We start from the raw sequence: 22,500 nt of genomic DNA, 5'->3' as shown, positions 1-22,500 counted from the left end.
TAAGAAAGTCTCTAAGACAGTTGGTATACTCTCCAAAATCAGATATTATGTTCCTAACTCTGCTCTCCTCTCACTATATTATGCACTAATTTACCCCTATCTTAATTATGGTATCTGTGCATGGGGGTCTACCACTGCAAACCACCTTAAGCCCATCATCACACAGCAAAAATCTGCTATCAGAATGATAACTAACTCAGCTTTCAGACAACACTCAGCTCCCGTGTTTAAATCCCTAAACTTGCTAAATATTAACTCCCTCCACACATTCTCTTGTGTCAACTACATTTACAAAACCCTGTTCTTAAATGCAAACCATGCTCTGAAACTCTCCCTGGACAGATGTAATAGGACCCATTATCACCACACCAGAAATAAATATCTCTTTGATATCCCCAGGGTCAAACTTAATCTGTGTAAACACTCTATGCAAATTAAGGGACCTAGTTTATGGAACTCACTCCCTAGTGAATTGAAAAACTGTAAAACTTTTGCCTTATTTAAAAGCAAAACCAAAAAGTACCTAACTTCATCTTCTTAGTTTCCTACACTGAGCTTCAAATTTGCTCTGTACCTAGTGTTACCCAATCTCCTAATTTTTATGTAATTTCAAACAACCTTATCATTGTGTTCATTGCTGTCTTCTTTTATGTGCTAGCCATATGCTGTATTGTGACTACCAATTTTTGTCAACTACCATTCAAGCTGTCATTGCAACCAATCTTATATTGTTTCTACTGTATTATGCCTACCAATTTTTTTGTCAACTACCATTCAAGCTGTCATTGCAATCAATCTTAGCTACCTATGTGCTTTAATATACTGTACCTACAATTTTCTCTCATCTTTTTTTCATTTCATGTAATCTGTTATCATTTTTTGTCTATAATTTTGCAAGTATTTACCTCCTTAAAATTTTCTTAGATTAAGGACCTGCCCGAAACGCTGCGCGTGCTAGTGGCTTTACAAGACTGTAATTACCATATTTGTATCCTCACATTCCTTATGTACATTCTTGTATATGCATAAATGAAATAAAATAAAATAAAAGTAAAATAAAATATATATATATATATATATATATATATATATATATATATATATATATATATATATATATATATATATATATATATATATATTAAACTTGTTATATGGCAAATAAATAATTTTTATTTCATTCTTGGGGTCATGAATGCTGGTGTTTGTTTACAGCACATGGTAGCGGTGTGCGTCTATGGGTGCCAATGAGTCTGAGAGCAGTGGCCCTCTTCCATTGTTATTCAACAATTTTGAGATCCATTGGCACTATTGGTCATGGCCCAGCCAACAACTTCAAAAGGTAACAATTATAACATCAAACTTTATTTAGAAGGTTTTAATTTAGTATGAATTTGCAGTGTTCCACATACAAACAGTTTAGTTTAGTTCATTTATTATGCACCCCATACCCATCTTGTGGGCGGTAGTGGAAAGGGTTACAGAGTCACATAATGGGCTCAGGGACTGAACCCCACAATTCATTTAGCTAAGCAAGTTACAATCTTGATGAGCTAGTTACAAAACATCATTAGATATACCGATAAATTAGTCCTCAGGCAGACTCAGGGACTAAAACCCATAATTCATTTATCTCAGCAAGTTAGTATTAATGAGGTAGGTTCAAAATTAAATGCACATTGTCACATCAACAATAGGCTAGAGACTGATCACAAGTACAGTTTCTCAATTAAGCAACATATATATGGAGAGTTAAGGCTACTTCTAGGAAACAAAATATTTTAATATGAAGTATTTCATTGTAGGTTTGAAAGGAAAATTCCTAATGAGATGCACAGAATGCCAGGAATGTGTTCATGTGCGGTCTACAAAATGCCAGAGATGTGGGTACAACTTTAAAGCTCGTCGGATGGAAAGCAAAAAAAAAAATGGAAGAATCTCTCCTCCTTATTGAAAAGAAGGTAGCAGAACGAAACAACATCTCCCGGGCTTACAGAGCCATTGAGAAGCAGGTAAAACTGTTGTTTCCTGAATATATTATATTGAATTCACTTATATTAAATAATATATATGTATGTATGGCTTTGTATATATATATATATATATATATATATATATATATATATATATATATATATATATATATATATATATATATATATATATATATACATACATACATACACACAAACCTGCTGTATGGGTAACAGCTTCTCCCCCGAATCAACTTACCCTGGCTTTGCGCCCTGGTGAGGCCACTCCTGACCAGGCTGACACCAGAGCACAACTCCATAGTCTCCTGAGACCGATGGATGCCTACTATATATAACACCTGTTTCCTATCCTACATTGTGGCTTGGTGATCTTTAAATATTTGCTCCTGGTTTGTTACATCTGGCCCTCTTAAAGAAGTAATGTAGATATATATCCTCCAAAGTGTTAGGAAATTTGAGTATGAGAATCCCCCAGTGTTGATCTTTCTCAAAAGAGATATGTCTTTATGAAGACGAGATCGTCATGAGGCCTTTTGTTCATTAGGATTTTACCCTTTCTTTTCAGATGGCAAAAATGCGTGGTGCTGGGTATGAAACCGTGTTCATCTATTACAAAAAAGGACTCCATAAAGCTACTCAAGGCATTTTGCCAGCAGATTGCCTAACAGCAGCAGACTGTAAATCAATAAGCAATATCTTCCATTTGTGTAAGTACTGTATTGAATATACTAATGCAATATTATATAATATAATTTAATATAATATAATTGCATATACTAATGTAATATATTTTAATATAATGTAATAAAAATAATGCATAGACCTTAATGCAATAAATATAATAACCCTCTAGGATTTGTCTTTGCTCTTCTTATTTTTGAAATATGAAGTTCATAGTTTTGCTTTCCTTTCCTTTCACATTTCATGTTTAACTTTTCTGACTAGTTGGACAAAATATCATGCATACAAGGTTCTTAACCACATTGTTATACATTTGGGGTCACTATTATCTGAACTGATAAACTTATATTATATACTATATTACTGTTCTATGCTAAAAATAAGTTTAAATGTTAAATATTGAATATAAAAACAATTCCTTGTTACCTTGCCTGTTGCCAGATTCACATCCCAATACATGATAAGCACACCTCCCATGAAAGGTATATTGCCAACATATTTTTGCTGATAATTTAATAATTAAATTATAATAGAAATTTTTATTTTCAGATCGCAAGAGGAAGTTGGAGGCTGCAGAATTAATTAAATTATAATAGAAATTTTTATTTTCAGATCGCAAGAGGAAGTTGGAGGCTGCAGAATTAAACCAACTCACAGTTGAACATAATGATTCTGTGACACCATTGACTAGAGGTCAGTAAAATAAATAAATATATATATATATATATATATATATATATATACATATACACATACATATACACACACACACACACACACACACACACACACACACACACAAAGACAAAATTGAACTTCATATTTCAAAAATAAGAAAAGACAAAGACAAAGTTAGAGAAGATTCAGCAGTATACCACCAGGCTCGTCCCGGAACTGAGAGGATTGAGCTACGAGGAAAGGCTAAAGGAGCTGAACCTCACATCCCTGGAAAACAGAAGAGTAAGGGGAGACATGATAACCACCTACAAAATTCTCAGGGGAGTTGACAGGGTGGACAAAGACAAACTCTTCAGCACGGGTGGGACACGAACAAGGGGACACAGGTGGAAACTTAGTACCCAGATGAGTCACAGAGACGTTAGAAAGAATTTTTTCAGTGTAAGAGTAGTTAATAAATGGAATGCACTAGGAAGTGATGTGGTGGAGGCTGACTCCATACACAGTTTCAAATGTAGATATGATAGAGCCCAGTAGGCTCAGGAATCTGTACACCAGTTGATTGACAGTTGAGAGGCGGGACCAAAGAGCCAAAGCTCAACCCCCGCAAGCACAATTAGGTGAGTACAATTAGGTGAGTACACACACACACACACACATACAGTGGGAGTTTGAAGCACTAGGTAGGTAGGTAAATGAGGATGAAATTAGGTATTTTTGGGTTTTACTTTTGAATAAGGCAGAAAACTGAACATGATTAAGATAGCTGCAGAAGGCTTATTAACCAATATGAGGCAGCTCCTATTTATATCCACCCAATCTCATTCATATATATGTCTAACCAACTCTTTAAATACTCAAGGGGTCCTACTTTTGTTACGTGGTAATTCTTTCAAGTTCAAGTAAGTTTATTGAGACAAGAAAAAAAATACATCTCAAAGTGATAGAGTAGCTTAGGCTATTTCTACACCCCTCCACTTCAAGTCCCTCAAGGGGCGCACAAATTCATTGAGTACAAATACACAAATCACAATACAGTACATGTATCCCATTTAAAATTGCAGGTTAATATAGTAAGCACAGCATATTTGCATTTGCATATATAGCATATCAATTTGAAGAATTTCTGTTAGTAATTTGTAAGTGGTGATCATATTACCTCTTATTTCTTCTATCTTCTACTGATGGCATGTTTAACGCCTCTAGTGTCGCCTCGTAACTCTTTGTTTTTCAGTTCCAGGAGCCATGTTTTTCTGCATACCGTTGCACCTTTTCAAGTTTATTTATGTGCTTCTTGAGATTTGGGTACCATTCAACTGCTGCATGTTCCAGTTTTGGTCTCACAAAAGTCATGAACATTTTCTTTAGTCTTTCACCATCCTTATAATTAAAAGCAAGTCTGAAGTTGTAAAGTAATGCACAAGCTCCTCTTACTATGTGAGAGGAGCTTTTTGTTCCTCTGGCAGTAGCTTACTATCTAAAACCACCCTTACCTTTATAAGTGTTTCCGGGGCTTAGCCTTCCCATGGTCGTCGACCAGGCCTTCTTGTTGCTGGACTGGTCAACCAGGCTGTTTGACGCGGCTGCTCGTAGCCTGACGAATGAGCCACAGCCTGGTTGATCAGGTATTCTTTGGAGGGTCAGCTAGTTATGCCCCTTGTGTGTAGTGTACAGCATGTTGTGTGGGACTATCAAAAGCTTTTTTAGGTTTAGATAGACAGTAAATCCAACAACCTTTTTCTTGTAATATATCTGTGACTCTATCATGAAAACTAAGTAGATTTGTTTCACTTCATCTTCCTGTTAGAAAACAATACTGTGTCCAATATTATGTTATGACTCCAGGTGTTCTGGGTACTGCATATCAAACATTTAATACCTTCCTCCCTTGGGAAAGTGTGTGTTTGCCATACTAGATACTTTGCATAGCAGAAAACACTGACCTTATTATTGGCCAGTGTTTATAGAGCAAAAAGTAATGGTTCATAGTTGATCAGCCGGCTTCAACATTGGAGCCCTTCTTCCTGATGCTTGCAGTTAAATTTTTAGTTATAGATGTGAGCGAATTATAACATGGAATTTTCTCATTTTTAATTATAAGTTTATTATATATTTTTTCCATTATTATTATTAATATATATTCCATCTTTTCTAGATTCTAATGGCATTGGATCTGCTAATGACAAGACAACAGACATGGAAGAATCTGGAATGCAGCAGCTAGATGATGATTCATCAACCCCAGATATGGGGGAGGAGGAGAAACCCCCAAAATTCAGGAAAATTTGTGATTTTCCAGGATTTAAAAAAAAACATTGCCAGCCAGGCTTAAATAATTATAAATGTCTGTCAGGGTAAAGTAATTAATGAAGTCAGGATATCATTTTATTAAGTTTCTATAAAAACCTCTCTTAGCAAGTGTTTGCCTGTACCATGAAAAAGTAATAAAGTAAAACCACTAATTAATGCTAATGCTCTGTGTTTTGATTAATATTCCTTTTACATAAAGAATTAGGCAAAAAGTAGGCAAGTAGGGGTTGTAAAAGATCCAGTGTGAGTTTGAAGCACCATGTTGGAAACTATGAGGATGAAATAAGGTTCTTTTTTTTTATTTTTATTTTGAACTAGGCATGGTTTGGAAACTTTTTTAATTTATCAGTGAGAAAATTCCAAAGATTGGGCCCTTTTATTTGCGTGGAGTGTTTGCACAGATTTAGTCTTACTCTGAGGATATATAAGTGATATTTATTTCCGGTATGGTGCTCATTAGTTCTATTAAATAAATAGTGAAAAAGTTTCAGATCAACATTAGCATTTAGGAACAAGGTTTTGTACATGTAGATTGCACAGGAGAATGTGTGGAGTGAGTGTATGTTTAGCATGTCAAGGGACTTAAATAGCAAAGAAGATCTTAAAGGATCAGGTCTTTCTATGGGCTACAGAAAATAATATAGTGTTTAACGAAGATAAGTTCCAGCTCATGTGCTATGGAAAAAATGAAAATATATAGTACCAAGTACAAGTACACCGTACTTGGGCCAAGTACACACTGACATGTGGAACACAAATGTTAATGGGTAGGGTGGGAGAATTCAATTCGTTCACAAAAACATACAAGATACTTACCTTAGTGACTGTAGCCTGTCACTAAGGTAAGATTGAAGGTATTGCAGGAAGTGATATCTGACTCTATAATATTGTAGTTTAAGAACGAGGTTATTGTGGTTAACAGTGTCAAAACATTACATAGGTCAGGAAATAACCCAACAAGGTACTCAATATTATCAAGAGCAGCATGTATCAAGTTCATACTAATCCGTGCATCATTGATGCGTTTTTTGGATCTAAAGCCATATTGGCAAGAGCATATTGTGTTTAGATACATACGAGTAAAGTTGCTTGTATATTAACTTTTAAGATAATTTAGACAAGTTTGGCTAGATTGATATTGGTCTGTAATTGTTGACATAAGTGAGATCACAACTTTTAGGGACTGGGCCAACTTTTTTTTCTTAATATCAGGAAAGGTGTGGAGTTCAAGTGATTTGTTGTAGAGCAATGCAATGGATGTAGCATGAAATCAGGAGTTTTTTTGTAAGTTACAGTTTGTATCTCAGCCAGGGCACCTGACTTTGGTTTAAGAGCAAGAATAATGTCATTAACATCAGAGGTATTAGTGGGAGTTATATAATATTGATATAATAGACTATAAACAATATATTTACCAGGTAAACTCAGGTAAATATATTGTTGAAGTTTAATGTCATGTTTTAAGTTCTAAATTAGCTGAGTGAGGTAGCACCACGTCGTAACTAAATAATAAACAGATATACAGTAATTCATATCCAGAGTCTGACTAATATATTTGCCAGTGTTGATTCAGGGTAATATCAATGCCAGAGTCAGATTAATATAACTGCCAGAGTCAGGTTAATAAATGCCAGAGTCATGCTAATACATGTACAAAAAAATGTACTCACTTAGTTGTAATGTAGTCACCTAGTTGTATTTAAGGAGGTTGAAATTTAAAATTCAAAATATATAATTTGAGAAAGATTTCTAAAAAACATATATATACCATTTTAATATTTAAACTGTTTAATATGATAAAACAGTTTGAAGCATTAAAAGCCACAACATAGGAGAAATCTGAGAACAAGAGATGTTTTTTTACCCACATGATTATTAACATATGGAACTACCTACCCGCCGAATACGTAAATGGCAAAACTCTACTAACTTTTAAAGTATAGATCATCAAGGCAAATGAGGGGACCTTCTACAAGCAGCTGGCTTTCAGTCTTTTTCAAGACCACTAGTATTTCTGGATCTCAGGTAAACTCAGGTACAGTAATATAATTCTGTACAATATCACAGGTATGAATTCCTGCTAGGCTAAATTGCTAACTCTCTCTGCACACTCTTGTATCAACTCCTAGCATCTTCAACTGGTAAGCACCACACTAAATACACAGTAGGTAATTACAGTTCAGTAATTCTTAACTAAATAATAAGAGTATCTCCAGCAAAATAAGAACTTTATTTACGAGACTAATGACACTTATATATCATGTAAGATGAAACAGTATATTGTAACAAGGTGTTTATATCATTATATTATCATTTTTACTTTCTCAACCCAATGTACCTTCTAATATATAAATAAATAAAAAAATAAATAAAAAAATAAAAAAATAAATATATACACGAGAATATTCACACACATTATATATATATATATGTCGTACCTAGTTGCCAGAACGCACTTCTCGGCCTACTATGCAAGGCCCGATTTGCCTAATAAGCCAAGTTTTCATGAATTAATTGTTTTTCGACTACCTAACCTAACTTTTTCGGCTACACACACACACACACATATATATATATATATATATATATATATATATATATATATATATATATATATATATATATATATATATATATATATATATATATATATATATATATATATATATATATATATATATATATATATATATATATATATATATATATATATGACAATGTCAGACCACGGAGGAAAAATGAAACAGGAAATTTCCTTAAGTACTTTCGTATATTAAATACATCTTCAGAAGGTCCATCTTCAGAAGATGTATTTATCAAAGCCCTCCAAATGTACTCACTAGAAAGAAGACGAGAGAGATATCAAATAATATACACCTGGAAGATATTGGAGGGCCAAGTACCAAATCTACACAGTAAAATAACAACGGACTGGAGTGAACGATATGGAAGAAAATGTAGAATAGAACCAGTGAAGAGCAGAGGTGCCATAGGCACAATCAGAGAACACTGTATAAACATCAGAGGTCTGCGGTTGTTCAACGTCCTCCCAGCAAGCATAAGAAATATTGCCGGAACAACTGTGGACATTTTCAAGAGGAAACTAGATTTATTCCTCCAAGGAGTGCCGGACCAACCGGGCTGTGGTGGGTATGTGGGCCTGCGGGCCGCTCCAAGCAACAGCCTAGTGGACCAAACTCTCACAAGACAAGCCTGGCCTCGGGCCGGGCTTGGGGAGTAGAAGAACTCCCAGAACCCCATCAACCAGGTATCAACCAGGTGTTGTGTTAGTTGTCTCTTCAGAGGTTGCATGGCGTTTCACCTTCCTTCTTATGATGTCTTCAACGAAACCATTGGAAAAGCCGTTGTTGACTAGGACCTGCCTTACCCTACAGAGTTCTTCATCGACTTGCTTCCATCCTGAGCTGTGGCTGAGAGCACGGTCGACATAAGCGTTAACGACACTCCTCTTGTACCTGTCTGGGCAGTCACTGTTGGCATTGAGGCACATTCCTATGTTTGTTTCCTTAGTGTTGACTGCAGTGTGGAAACCTCCGCTCCTTTCCATGACTGTTACATCTAGAAAGGGCAGCTTCCCATCCTTCTCCATCTCGTAAGTGAAACGTAACACAGAATTCTGCTCAAATGCCTCTTTCAGATGTCTGACATCAGGTACCTGGATAAAAATGTCGTCAACATACCTGCAGTATATGGCCGGTTTCAAGTTCATGACGACTAAGACCTTTTGTTCGATGGTACCCATGTAGAAGTTTGCAAACAGGACACCTAGGGGAGAACCCATGGCGACCCCGTCTACTTGCTTATACATGTGCCCATCCGGGCTCAAGAAGGGTGCCTCTTTAATACAAGCTTGGAGTAGTTTCCTTAGGATGTTTTCTGGTATGTCAAGAGGAGTACAGGCCGGATCACGATACACTCTGTCCACTATCATCCCGATTGTTTCATCCACAGGTATGTTGGTAAACAGTGATTCTACGTCCAACGATTGTTTCTTTGGACGAAACGAAACTACCCATTGTTTCGTGTTTTGTCTTGTGTTGAAAGCTTGTTTTCACCTCATCCAAAACAGTTGAAACATATCACCTCACCCAAATGCAGGTATAAAATCGAAGATGTTTAAGCTCTGTTCAGATATAAGTTGTGTTTGAGTAAATTAAAGTCTTTGAAAATGTAATAAGTTTTACGAAACGCGCTCAAGTGTCGTGTCAGACTAGATATAAAAATGAATTTTGGAGAACTGATTTTTCAGTTACCATCAACAGTGAAGAAAAATATAAGAAAAATTGAGAAAATTTGTGTTAGAATTATTAATCTTACTTTTAATTATATATATATATATATATATATATATATATATATATATATATATATATATATATATATATATATATATATATATATATATATATATATATATATATATATATATATATATATATATATATATATATTGTGACGATAATCTCTTTCAAGAGAGATTGAGTCTGCTCTTCCCTACAAAGTACGTATCTCAATACAAAGGAACCACCGAAACGCCAAAACCCAAACAGACTCCTCCTAAGTCCGGTAAGCCTGTGATGAACGTTGGTGTTCATGTTAATGATCTTTCTCTTTTCAGTAAACACCTGTATACTGGAACTGTCTCTGCCAACGGTTCAAATCCGGAGGGACGTTTCAAATTGAAGATCTTGAGGGACACAGCGGCTCTACAATCGATTATTTTGAAGTCGGCTGTGCCCAACATCGCCTACACCGGAGAAACTGTCTTCATCACTGACCTCACTGCTACCACTCCTTATCCTCTCGCCAGAGTCCACCTGGATTGTCCCTTTGTGAACGGAGAAGTCCAAGTCGCCATCAGGGAAAAGCCTTTTCCCATGCCTGGAGTGCAACTTCTCCTGGGCAACGACTTGGCAGAAGACCTGCAACCAACCAACCTGATCGTCATGGACAAACCCCAGGTGTGTACCTCTGTGACGGATAATCCTATATTTGAGTATGTTCCAGCAAAGGTTTAAGAGAGTGATGAAGTTTCTCCTCCGGTTTTAGTGACCACCCGTGCACAAGCCGCACGACCACAGCCAGCTGACTCTACTGCTACCGCTGTCCCTCAAGACCCTCAGAAACTACCCCCGAATCTGACCAAGTTGGAGTTCCGTAAGTTACAGAGGGAAGATCTTACCTTGACACCATTATTTTTCGAGGCTGAGACTCAACCCGACAGTGTTCCTGGGTTCTTCCTAGAGAACGAGTTGCTCTACCGCAGATATAGACCCAGTAAACTGAAGGAGGAGGACGATTGGGCCAACGTCGAACAACTTGTGATTCCTGCCAGCCTGCGGCCCACTATTCTACACCTGGCCCACGGAGCACTCTCCCACTACGGATTCAACAAGACCTACCATGGAATCCGTCAAGACTACTACTGGCCAGGTATGGTAAATAGCGTCAAACAGTGTCATACATGTCAGATGACAGGTAAACCGAACATCTCTATCCCCAGAGCACCACTGACTCCCATACAGGTGCCTGCGGAACCTTTCCACAGACTTATTATAGACTGTGTTGGTCCTTTACCTCGGACCAGTTCATGTAACGCCTATATCTTAACCATCCTGTGTCCTACCCCCAGATTCCCCATAGCAGTTCCAGTAAAGAACATTACGGTTGCTACGGTTGTGAAACACTTATTGAAGATCTTTACCCAGTATGGATTTCCAAGGGAGGTTCAGAGCGACTGTGGCACCAACTTCACCAGTGATCTCTTCAAGAGGACACTGGAGGAGTTCAACATCAAACAGGTATTGTCCAGCCCCTATCATCCTTCTTCACAGGGTTCTCTTGAGCGTAGTCATCAGACTATTAAAGCACTCCTGAAGAAGTTTTGTAATGAAACCTCTAAGGATTGGGATAAGCAAATTGACCTGATAATGTGCATATATAGAAGTCTTCCCAATGAGTCCCTGGGAGTATCTCCTTATGAGATGCTCTACGGACGTAAGTGCCGTACTCCCCTCAAGGCTTTCAAAGACTCTACGTGATGCCACCTTCAGTGAGCATCAGAATGTGCCCCAGTTTCTTCAAAACCTACAACACATTCTAGAGAGAGTCCACAGTTTTGCCCAAGATAATCTATTGAAAGCACAGGAGAGGATGAAGACTCATTACGACCAGACCAGCAAAGTAAGAAAATTTAAGCCGGGAGACTTCGTACTTGCTTACTTCCCTATCCCAGGTTCTCCTTTACAAAACAGGTTTTTAGGACCCTACCGCATCAAGGAGTGCAGAAACAACCATAACTACGTTCTAGAGACTCCAGATAGGCGGCGGAAGACCCAGCCGTGCCACGTCAATCTCCTGAAGCTATATAACGGTACTCCTCCCACTGTCTTAACATTATACTCTTCCTTTAAGGAACCATACATCCACAGTGAGACCTTCCCTGCTTCTCCTCCCGAAAGCACTGACACTGACTCAGCGCTTTCAAATTCAGAAATCCTTACTGATCTTCCCAACCATTTTCAGGACCATAATAGTGCTCCTTTACCATATTCTAATTCCACTCTCACCTCGTCAGATATCACCAAGCCCTTCATCCTCCATGTCGCCGCCAGTGGTACCGGCATCGGGGGTGACCTAGTACAACAACGATGCGAGGAGAATACACCTGTCAGCGACCACAGCTACAAGGAACTACGGAACAATTGGCAAGGAGCTACTCTTCATCATCCTGAATCTCCAGCACTTTGCTCCATACCTGAAAAGTGCTCGGTCTACCATCAACACGGACCACAACACCCTACACTTCCTGCAGCAAGCCCACTTCTACACTCAACGTCTTCTACGATGGGCTTGATAACTGCAGAAATTCAACCTGCAGATCCGCTATATCAAGGGTTCTGACAACATCACAGTCGACGCCCTCTCCAGAGTTTATGAAGTAGAAGCAACTCCACCTATTACTCCACCACATGACGACGTACTTCTTCCAGAACCGAAGGCTTCGGGGGAGAGTTGTGACGATAATCTCTTTCAAGAGAGATTGAGCCTGCTCTTCCCTACAAAGTACGTAAAAACAAAAGATAATATAGAAGATACGTCCAGCAAATATCGCCAAACGTTTTGCCCAGAGAGCAAATCGTACCCAGCACAAAGTGACACCTGCTACCTACCGCCACCGTAAATCAGCAAACTGCTTGTCCATTGCCTGCCTGTCGCTGATTGGCTGGTGTCCCGTCGCACTTGCCCTCCGCCACAAGTTGATGTCTGGGCTGCAGTGGCCCAGTATTGTCAGAATATCTCAGTGCTCCTTGCAGTTGACATCTCACGCTGGTAAACTAAGCCTTGGCTTTCGTGTACTAAGGGAGGTGGCAGCTCGAAGCCAATATTCCAGCTCCATTCATATTTATTTTGCTATCACTGTAACTCACTTGTCTTAACGTAACTTTTCATTTGCCAGTGATTATTCATATTATTTTGTTTGTTGACTTGTCTGTTATATTTTATGTGCTTAACTTTATTCATGTCTTGTTTTTCTAACGTAATTAAAATTTCATTGTTAAATTTACTTGTGTTTTGTGTCTTCCCATTACCTTACCACTGACGAAAGTTCCAGCTTTTCTCTTTTTTTTTCTCTAATGTGACGAGGCCCTGCCCCTAACTTTTGAAACAGCCGAACACCAACGCTTTACCGTCACATTAAATATATACATATATATATATATATATATATATATATATATATATATATATATATATATATATATATATATATATATATATATATATATATATATATATATGTCGTACCTAGTAGCCAGAAAGCAATTCTCAGCCTACTATGCAAGGCCCGATTTGCCTAATAAGCCAAGTTTTCATGAATTAATTGTTTTTCGATTACCTAACCTACCTAACCTAACCTAACCTAACTTTTTCGGCAACCTAACCTAACCTAACCTATAAAGATAGGTTAGGTTAGGTTAGGTAGGGTTGGTTAGGTTCGGTCATATATCTACTTTAATTTTAACTCCAATAAAAAAAACTGACCTCATACATAATGAAATGTGTAGCTTTATCATTTCATAAGAAAAAAAAAATTAGAGAAAATATATTAATTCAGGAAAACTTGGCTTATTAGGCAAATCGGGCCTTGCATAGTAGGCTGAGAAGTGCGTCCTGGCTACTAGGTACGACATATATATATATATATATATATATATATATATATATATATATATATATATATATATATATATATATATATATATATATATATGTGTGTGTGTCGTACCTAGTAGCCAGAACGCACTTCTCAGCCTACTATGCAAGGCTTGATTTGCCTAATAAGCCAAGTTTTCATGAATTAATTGTTTTTCGACTACCTAACCTACCTTCTTGAGGTTATCTTGAGATGATTTCGGGGCTCTTAGTGTCCCCGCGGCCCGGTCCTCGACCAGGCCTCCACCCCCAGGAAGCAGCCCGTGACAGCTGACTAACACCCAGGTACCTATTTTACTGCTAGGTAACAGGGGCATAGGGTGAAAGAAACTCTGCCCATTGTTTCTCGCCGGCGCCTGGGATCGAACCCAGGACCACAGGATCACAAGTCCAGCGTGCTGTCCACTCGGCCGACCGGCTACCTAACCTAACCTAACGTTTCCGGCTACCTAACCTAACGTTTCCGGCTACCTAACCTAACCTAACGTTTCCGGCTACCGAACCTAACCTAACCTATAAAGATAGGTTAGGTTAGGTTAGGTAGGATTGGTTAGGTTTGGTCATATATCTACGTAATTTTAACTCCAATAAAAAAAAAATGACTACTGTCACGTGGGGGTGGGTGGTCCAGGGCTCTGCTAACACTCGGCTGCTAGGGGCTCAAAGGCCCAAATACTCAGCCCCTCCGACTCCCTGGATTCACCGGAGTCTCCTTGGTCACACAAGAGAGGACCAACAATGCCCACCTCCGCAGGTCTTTGCTTCCACCACAAAGGGGTGCCACTGATTCACCCTGGAAGCCCTTCAGTCAAACACGGGGAAACTGCTGTTAACAGTTCCGGCCTAGACCCGTGGGGGAGTGAAGGAAGACTCAGGCTTACCTATAGCCATAACCTCCCTGAGTCTTGCCTGCCAGACAAAAAAGGTTGCAGGAACTCCTTTCCCGCCTGTCTTCTCTATCTTCCTCTTAGCAAGGTCGCCAGCTGGGTTATTATATCTGCGCCCCAGCAACGCAGTTCAGTGGGTGTATTATATATTGTTTGTAACCAGAAATGTATGCTCATAGAGAAATATCATAAATGGAGGCACACTCAAACACAGTGATAAAATGTGTGGATTTACTGATGCAAATTACATGAACACACACACACAATCACAAGTAATACATGAATATGGAAATATGGATAATGAATCTGGAGATCGTCAGCCTCTTCTTCCACGACCTCCAACCCTCCTTCAACTGGGCAGAAAGACAGGAGTCTCACACTCTCACAGGAGGGCCTCTTCACCACGTCGGCGCCTCTTCTTCACTGTCCTGCCATCCATACACACTGTCCTCTCTGACAGTCCTGGACTCAAGCTGCCTTGCAGCCTATTCTACTATTAAAGTAATAAAGTCTTGCTGCCACATACACAAGTAAATATTGTGGCCTAACTAGCCTACTCATACAAGGGGTAATGGGAGGGAAAATGATCTACCTTACATTCCTGGCTCACGACGCCTGTCCCTCGATGGTGTGAGGTTCCCACGCTTCCTTGGGTCGATCCTTGACGATCCAGGACGTTCCACAGGTCCTCAGGTGTCGTGGAGCCTTCGCGTCGTCGCCGTTCCAATCCCTGAGATTCAGCTGCCCCAATCCTGGTTCATCGATGGGCGCTGAGCTAATCACTATTTTCCCCAAACTCGCCTCTCCCACAAGGCGTTGCTCCTTGTCCTAGGCACGGTGTCGTCCTTCCAAGATTCTCAGTGGATGTGACCCCAGTCACAGCTAGGCCTGCCCGCCCACCTTCCAGACCTCAACGTCCAGCCAGCGGCGCCGCCCAGCGTCGTCGCCGACTATTTTCCAAGTTTGGCACTTCTCTGCTCACTGAACTTGGTTCCTCTTTTGCTTCCCAGAAGCGCAGGGTCTCCAATAACTATGATGGGCTGCGATGGCCAGCTCAATCCACTGAACAAGGCTTGCAGAGCCTCCAATCCTTGAGAGCAGACCGAGGCGCGTCCTGTCACTTCCAAGGTCAGAACAACTCTGACGTTGGCGCCGCCCGGGGCACTCGGTGACGTCATGGCGGGCCCTGATTTGTCGCCCGCGACCTACGTCGACCAATCCGCGATCGGCTAATGTCCCTTCCAAAAGGTCATATCTGCCGTAGGGGATACTGTTTCATTTTATAACAGGGCGCCAATTTTCCTTTATTTACAACTTATAATATAACTTCCTTCCCTTAACTGGCAGCCGGTCTGGTCGCCACATATATCATTAGACTCCCTGAACCTCAGAGAATCAGTAGGGGGAGCTGATATGACTCTTTAAGCCGGCAAACGAAAGAAATAGGAGAGGGCACCGTAAAACTACATACATAATGAAATGGGTAGCTTTATCATTTCATAAGAAAAAAATTAGAGAAAATATATTAATTTAGGAAAATTTGGCGTATTAGGCAAATCGGGCCTTGCATATATATATGTCGTACCTAGTAGCCAGAACTCACTTCTTAGCCTACTATGCACGGCCGGATTTGCCTAATAAGCCAAATTTTCATGAATTAATTGTTTTTCGACTACCTAACCTAACTTTTTCGGCTACCTAACCTAACCTAACCTATAAAGATAGGCTAGGATAGGTTAGGTAGGGTCGGTTAGGTTCGGTCATATATCTACGTTAATTTTAACTCCAATAAAAAAAAGTTGACCTCATACATAATGAAATGGGTAGCTTTATCATTTCATTAGAAAAACATTAGAGAAAATATATTAATTCAGGAAAACTTGGCTTATTATGCAAATCGGGCCTTGCATAGTAGGCCGAGAAGTGCGTTCTGGCTACTAGGTACGACATATATATATATATATATATATATATATATGTCGTACCTAGTAGCCAGAACACACTTCTCAGCCTACTATGCATGGCCCGATTTGCCTAATAAGCCAAGTTTTCATGAATTAATTGTTTTTCGACTACCTAACCTAACCTAACCTAACTTTTTCTGCTACCTAACCTAACCTAACCTATAAAGATAGGTTAGGCTAGGTTAGGTAGGGTTGGTTAGGTTCAGTCATATATCTACGTTAATTATAATTCCAATTAAAAAAAATGTCCTCAAACATAATGAAATGGGTAGCTTTATCATTTCATAAGAAAAAAATTAGAGAAAATATATTAATTAAGGAAAACTTGGCTTATTAGGCAAATTGGGCCTTGAATAGTAGGCTGAGAAGTGCATTCTGGCTACTAGGTACGACATATATATATATATATATATATATATATATATATATATATATATATATATATATATTAGTATATTTTGGTAGCAGTCTTTCCTGTAGACATATATTATTAAATATGACCGAAAAAGTAAGATTAATAATTCTAACACGAATTTTCTCAATCTTTCGTACATTTCTTTTCACTGTTGGAGGTAATTCAAAAATCAATTCTACAAAATTCATTTTTATTTCTAGTCTGACGCGACACTTGAGCGCGTTTCGTAAAACTTATTACATTTTCAAAGACTTTACACATACTCAACTGAATAGAACTTACATATCTCCGATTTGTTTATATCTACATTTGAGTGAGGTGGATGGGGTGAGGTGGTATTTAATAGGGTATTAATTTCATCAACACAAGACAGAACACGAAACAATGGGTATTGAAATGGAAGTGATTGTAGAAAGCCTATTGGTCCATATTTCTTGATGCTTCAATATTGGAGCGGAGTCTTGAGGTGGGTAGAATATAGTTGTGCATTAATTGGCTGTAGTGCCTCGCAAACGTCAAGCCGCCTGCTATCGCTGTATCTATCGTCAAGCCGCCTGCTATCGCTGTATCTATCTATTGACGTTTGCGAGGCACTACACATCAAGAAGTCAACACCAGCAATCAACAGCCAATTATTGCACAACTACATTCTACCCACCTCAAGACTCCGCTCCAATATAGAAGCATCAAGAAATATGGACCAATAGGCTTTCTACAAACACTTCTATTCAATATCCATTGTTTCGTGTTCTGTCTTGTGTTGATTAAATTAATACCCTATTAATACTCTTGTTCTGTCTTGTGTTGATGAAATTAATACCCTATTAATACCACATCTTGTTCTGTCTTGTGTTAATGCCACATCACCCCTTCCACCTCACTCAAATGTAGATATAAAATCGGAGATGCGTAAGTTTTATTCAGTTGTGTATTTGTGAACTAAAGTCTTTGAAAATGTAATAAGTTTTACGAAACGCGCTCGTGTCGCGTCAGACTAGAAATAAAAATGAATTTTGGAGAATTGATTTTTGATTTACCTCCAACAGTGAAACGAAATGTACGAAAGATTGAGAAAATTCGTGTTAGAATTATTAATCTTACTTTTTCGGTCATATTTAATAATATATGTCTACAGGAAAGACTGCTACCAAAATATACTAATATATATATATATATATATATATATATATATATATATATATATATATATATATATATATATATATATATATATATATATATATATATATATATATATATATATATATATATATATATATATATATATATATACAACTTTAGAACACTTTCCCACCAGGAGACTCGAACCCTAGCCAGCACAGAAGCCTTCCAGCAACTGGCATAACAGGTACGCCTTAACCCTCTCCACCACCCACTCAGACCCTTAAAAGAGATGGTAATTTCGGAGTATTTAAATACACCAAAGATCATCACCTCCCAAGAGCACTAGAGCAAGTGAGGGGTCATTTAGACGTTAATTTCATCAAGTCCCTGTTAATATGGGAAGACACAGTGTCTATGCTTAAGGCAACTCTCCTAAACACGAGAGTTAAGTATACAACTTTAGAACACTTTCCCACCAGGAGACTCGAACCCTAGCCAGCACAGAAGCCTTCCAGCAACTGGCATAACAGGTACGCCTTAACCCTCTCCACCACCCACTCAGACCCTTAAAAGAGATGGTAATTTCGGAGTATTTAAATACACCAAAGATCATCACCTCCCAAGAGCACTAGAGCAAGTGAGGGGTCATTTAGACGTTAATTTCATCAAGTCCCTGTTAATATGGGAAGACACAGTGTCTATGCTTAAGGCACAACTCTCCTAAACACGAGAGTTAAGTATACAACTTTAGAACACTTTCCCACCAGGAGACTCGAACCCTAGCCAGCACAGAAGCCTTCCAGCAACTGGCATAACAGGTACGCCTTAACCCTCTCCACCACCCACTCAGACCCTTAAAAGAGATGGTAATTTCGGAGTATTTAAATACACCAAAGATCATCACCTCCCAAGAGCACTTGAGCAAGTGAGGGGTCATTTAGACGTTAATTTCATCAAGTCCCTGTTAATATGGGAAGACACAGTGTCTATGCTTAAGGCACAACTCTCCTAAACACGAGAGTTAAGTATACAACTTTAGAACACTTTCCCACCAGGAGACTCGAACCCTAGCCAGCACAGAAGCCTTCCAGCAACTGGCATAACAGGTACGCCTTAACCCTCTCCACCACCCACTCAGACCCTTAAAAGAGATGGTAATTTCGGAGTATTTAAATACACCAAAGATCATCACCTCCCAAGAGCACTAGAGCAAGTGAGGGGTCATTTAGACGTTAATTTCATCAAGTCCCTGTTAATATGGGAAGACACAGTGTCTATGCTTAAGGCACAACTCTCCTAAACACGAGAGTTAAGTATACAACTTTAGAACACTTTCCCACCAGGAGACTCGAACCCTAGCCAGCACAGAAGCCTTCCAGCAACTGGCATAACAGGTACGCCTTAACCCTTACGCCATATAACGCTACTTAACCCTTACGCTAACCTTAACCCAACCCTTAACCTTTACGCCTTAACCCTTACGCTACTTAACCCAACCTAACCTATCTCTATAGGTTAGGTTGGGTTAAGTAGCCGAAAAAGTTAGGTTAGGTTAGGTTAGGTAGGTTAGGTAGTCGAAAAACAATTAATTCATGAAAACTTGGCTTATTAGGCAAATCGGGCCTTGCATAGTAGGCTGAGAAGTGAGTTCTGGCTACTAGGTACGACATATATATATATATATATATATATATATATATATATATATATATATATATATATATATATATATATATATATATATATATATATATATATATATATATATATATATGTCGTACCTAATAGCCAGAACGCACTTCTGAGCCTACTATGCAAGGCCCGATTTGCCTAATAAGCCAAGTTTTCATGAATTAACTGTTTTTCGACAACCTAACGTACCTAACCTAACCTAACCTAACTTTTTCAGCTACCTAACCAAACCTAACCTATAAAGATAGGTTAGGTAGGGTTGGTTAGGTTCGGTCATATATCTATGTTAATTTTAACTCCAATAAAAAAAAATTGACCTCATACATAATGAAATGGGTAGCTTTATCATTTCATAAGAAAAAAATTTGAGAAAAAATATTAATTCAGGAAAACTTGGCTTATTAGGCAAATCGGGCCTTGCATAGTAGGCTCAGAAGTGCGTTCTGGCTATTAGGTACGACACATATATATATATATATATATATATATATATATATATATATATATATATATGTCGTACCTAGTAGCCAGAACGCACTTCTATGCCTACTATCCAAGGCCCGATTTGCCTAATAAGCCAAGTTTCCATGAATTAATTGTTTTTCGACTACCTAACCTACCTAACCTAACCTAACCTAACTTTTTCGGCTACCTAACCTAACCTAACCTATATAGATAGGTTAGGTTAGGTTAGGTAGGGTTGGTTAGGTTCGGTCATATATCTACGTTAATTTTAACTCCAATAAAAATAATTGACCTCATACGTAATGAAATGGATAGCTTTATCATTCCATAAGAAAAAAATTAGAGAAAATATATTAATTCAGGAAAACTTGGCTTATTAGGCAAATCGGGCCTTGCATAGTAGGCCGAGAAGTGCATTCTGGCTATTAGGTACGACATATATATATATATATATATATATATATATATATATATATATATATATATATGTCGTACCTAGTAGCCAGAACGCACTTCTCAGCCTACTATGCAAGGCCCAAATTGCCTAATAAGCCAAGTTTTCATGAATTATTATATTTTCTCTAATTTTTTCCTTATGAAATGATAAAGCTACCCATTTCATTATGTATGAGGTCAATTATTTTTTATTGGAGTTAAAATTAACGTAGTTATATGACCGAACCTAACCAACCCTACCTAACCTAACCTAACCTATCTTTATAGGTTAGGTTAGGTTAGGTAGCCGAAAAAGTTAGGTTAGGTTAGGTTAGGTAGGTTAGGTAGTCGAAAAACAATTAATTCATGAAAACTTGGCTTATTAGGCAAATCGGGCCTTGCATAGTAGGCCGAGAAGTGCGTTCTGGCTATTAGGTACGACATATATATATATATATATATATATATATATATATATATATATATATATATATATATATATATATATATATATATATATATATATATATATATGTCGTACCTAGTAGCCAGAACGCCTTTCTAAGCCTACTATGCAAGTCCCGATTTGCCTAATAAGCCAAGTTTTCCTGAATTAATCTATTTTCTCTAATTTTTTTCTTATGAAATGATAAAGCTACCCATTTCATTTTGTATGAGGTCAATTTTTTTTTACTGGAGTTAAAATTAACGTAGATATATGACCGAACCTAACCAACCCTACCTAACCTAACCTAACCTATCTTTATAGGTTAGGTTAGGTTAGGTAGCCAAAAAAAGTTAGGCTAGGTTAGGTTAGGTAGGTTAGGTAGTCGAAAAACAATTTATTCGTGAAAACTTGGCTTATTAGGCAAATCGGGCCTTGCATAGTAGGCTGAGAAGTGCATTCTGGCTATGTTGTACCTAGTAGCCAGAACGTCGTACTCGGCATGCTATGCAAGGCCCGATTTCCCTAACAAGTTAACTTTTCCTGAATTAATATATTTTCTCAATTTTTTTTCTTGTTAAATGATAAAGCTACCCATTTCATTATGTATGAGGTCAATTTTTTTTATTGAAGTTAAAATTAACGTAGATATATGACCGAACCTAACGAACCCTACTTAACCTAACCTATCTTTATAGGTTAGGTTAGCTTAGGTAGCCGAAAAAGTTAGGTTAGGTTAGGTTAAGTAGGTTAGGTAGTCGAAAAAGAATTAATTCATGAAAACTTGGCTTACTAGGCAAATCGGGCCTTCCATAATAGGCTGAGAAGTGCGTTCTGGCTACTAGGTACGACATATATATTTATATATATATATATATATATATATATATATATATATATATATATATATATATATATATATATATATATATATATATGTCGTACCTAATAGCCAGAACGCACTTCTCAGCCTACTATGCAAGGCCCGATTTGCCGAATAAGCCAAGTTTTCATGAATTAGTTGTTTTTCGACTACCTAACCTACCTAACCTAACCTAACCTAACTTTTTTGGTTGCCTGACCTAACCTAACCTATAAAGATAGGGTAGGTTAGGTTAGGTAGGGTTGGTTAGGTTCGGTCATATATCTACGTTAATTTTAACTCCAATAA

At 38.0% G+C, this 22,500-nt stretch overlaps 1 protein-coding gene across 1 annotated transcript in view; it reads left to right on the top strand.

Annotated features, from left to right (window-relative positions):
* The window catches only part of LOC123749807 (uncharacterized), an 11,647-nt gene extending 5,896 nt beyond the window's left edge, over positions 1-5,751 (top strand). Inside the window, exons 5-9 of the mRNA XM_069306717.1 lie at positions 1,216-1,342; positions 1,806-2,012; positions 2,560-2,701; positions 3,288-3,368; positions 5,509-5,751. Coding sequence (XP_069162818.1) covers positions 1,216-1,342; positions 1,806-1,899 — 221 coding nt within the window. The 3' untranslated portion in view covers positions 1,900-2,012; positions 2,560-2,701; positions 3,288-3,368; positions 5,509-5,751. The remainder of the gene's footprint in view (positions 1-1,215; positions 1,343-1,805; positions 2,013-2,559; positions 2,702-3,287; positions 3,369-5,508) is intronic.
* Positions 5,752-22,500: the final 16,749 nt, after the last annotated feature.

This window comes from Procambarus clarkii, chromosome 58, assembly GCF_040958095.1.
Source record: "Procambarus clarkii isolate CNS0578487 chromosome 58, FALCON_Pclarkii_2.0, whole genome shotgun sequence".
Classification (NCBI taxonomy): domain Eukaryota; kingdom Metazoa; phylum Arthropoda; class Malacostraca; order Decapoda; family Cambaridae; genus Procambarus; species Procambarus clarkii.
This window is presented reverse-complemented; position numbering and strand designations above follow the sequence as displayed.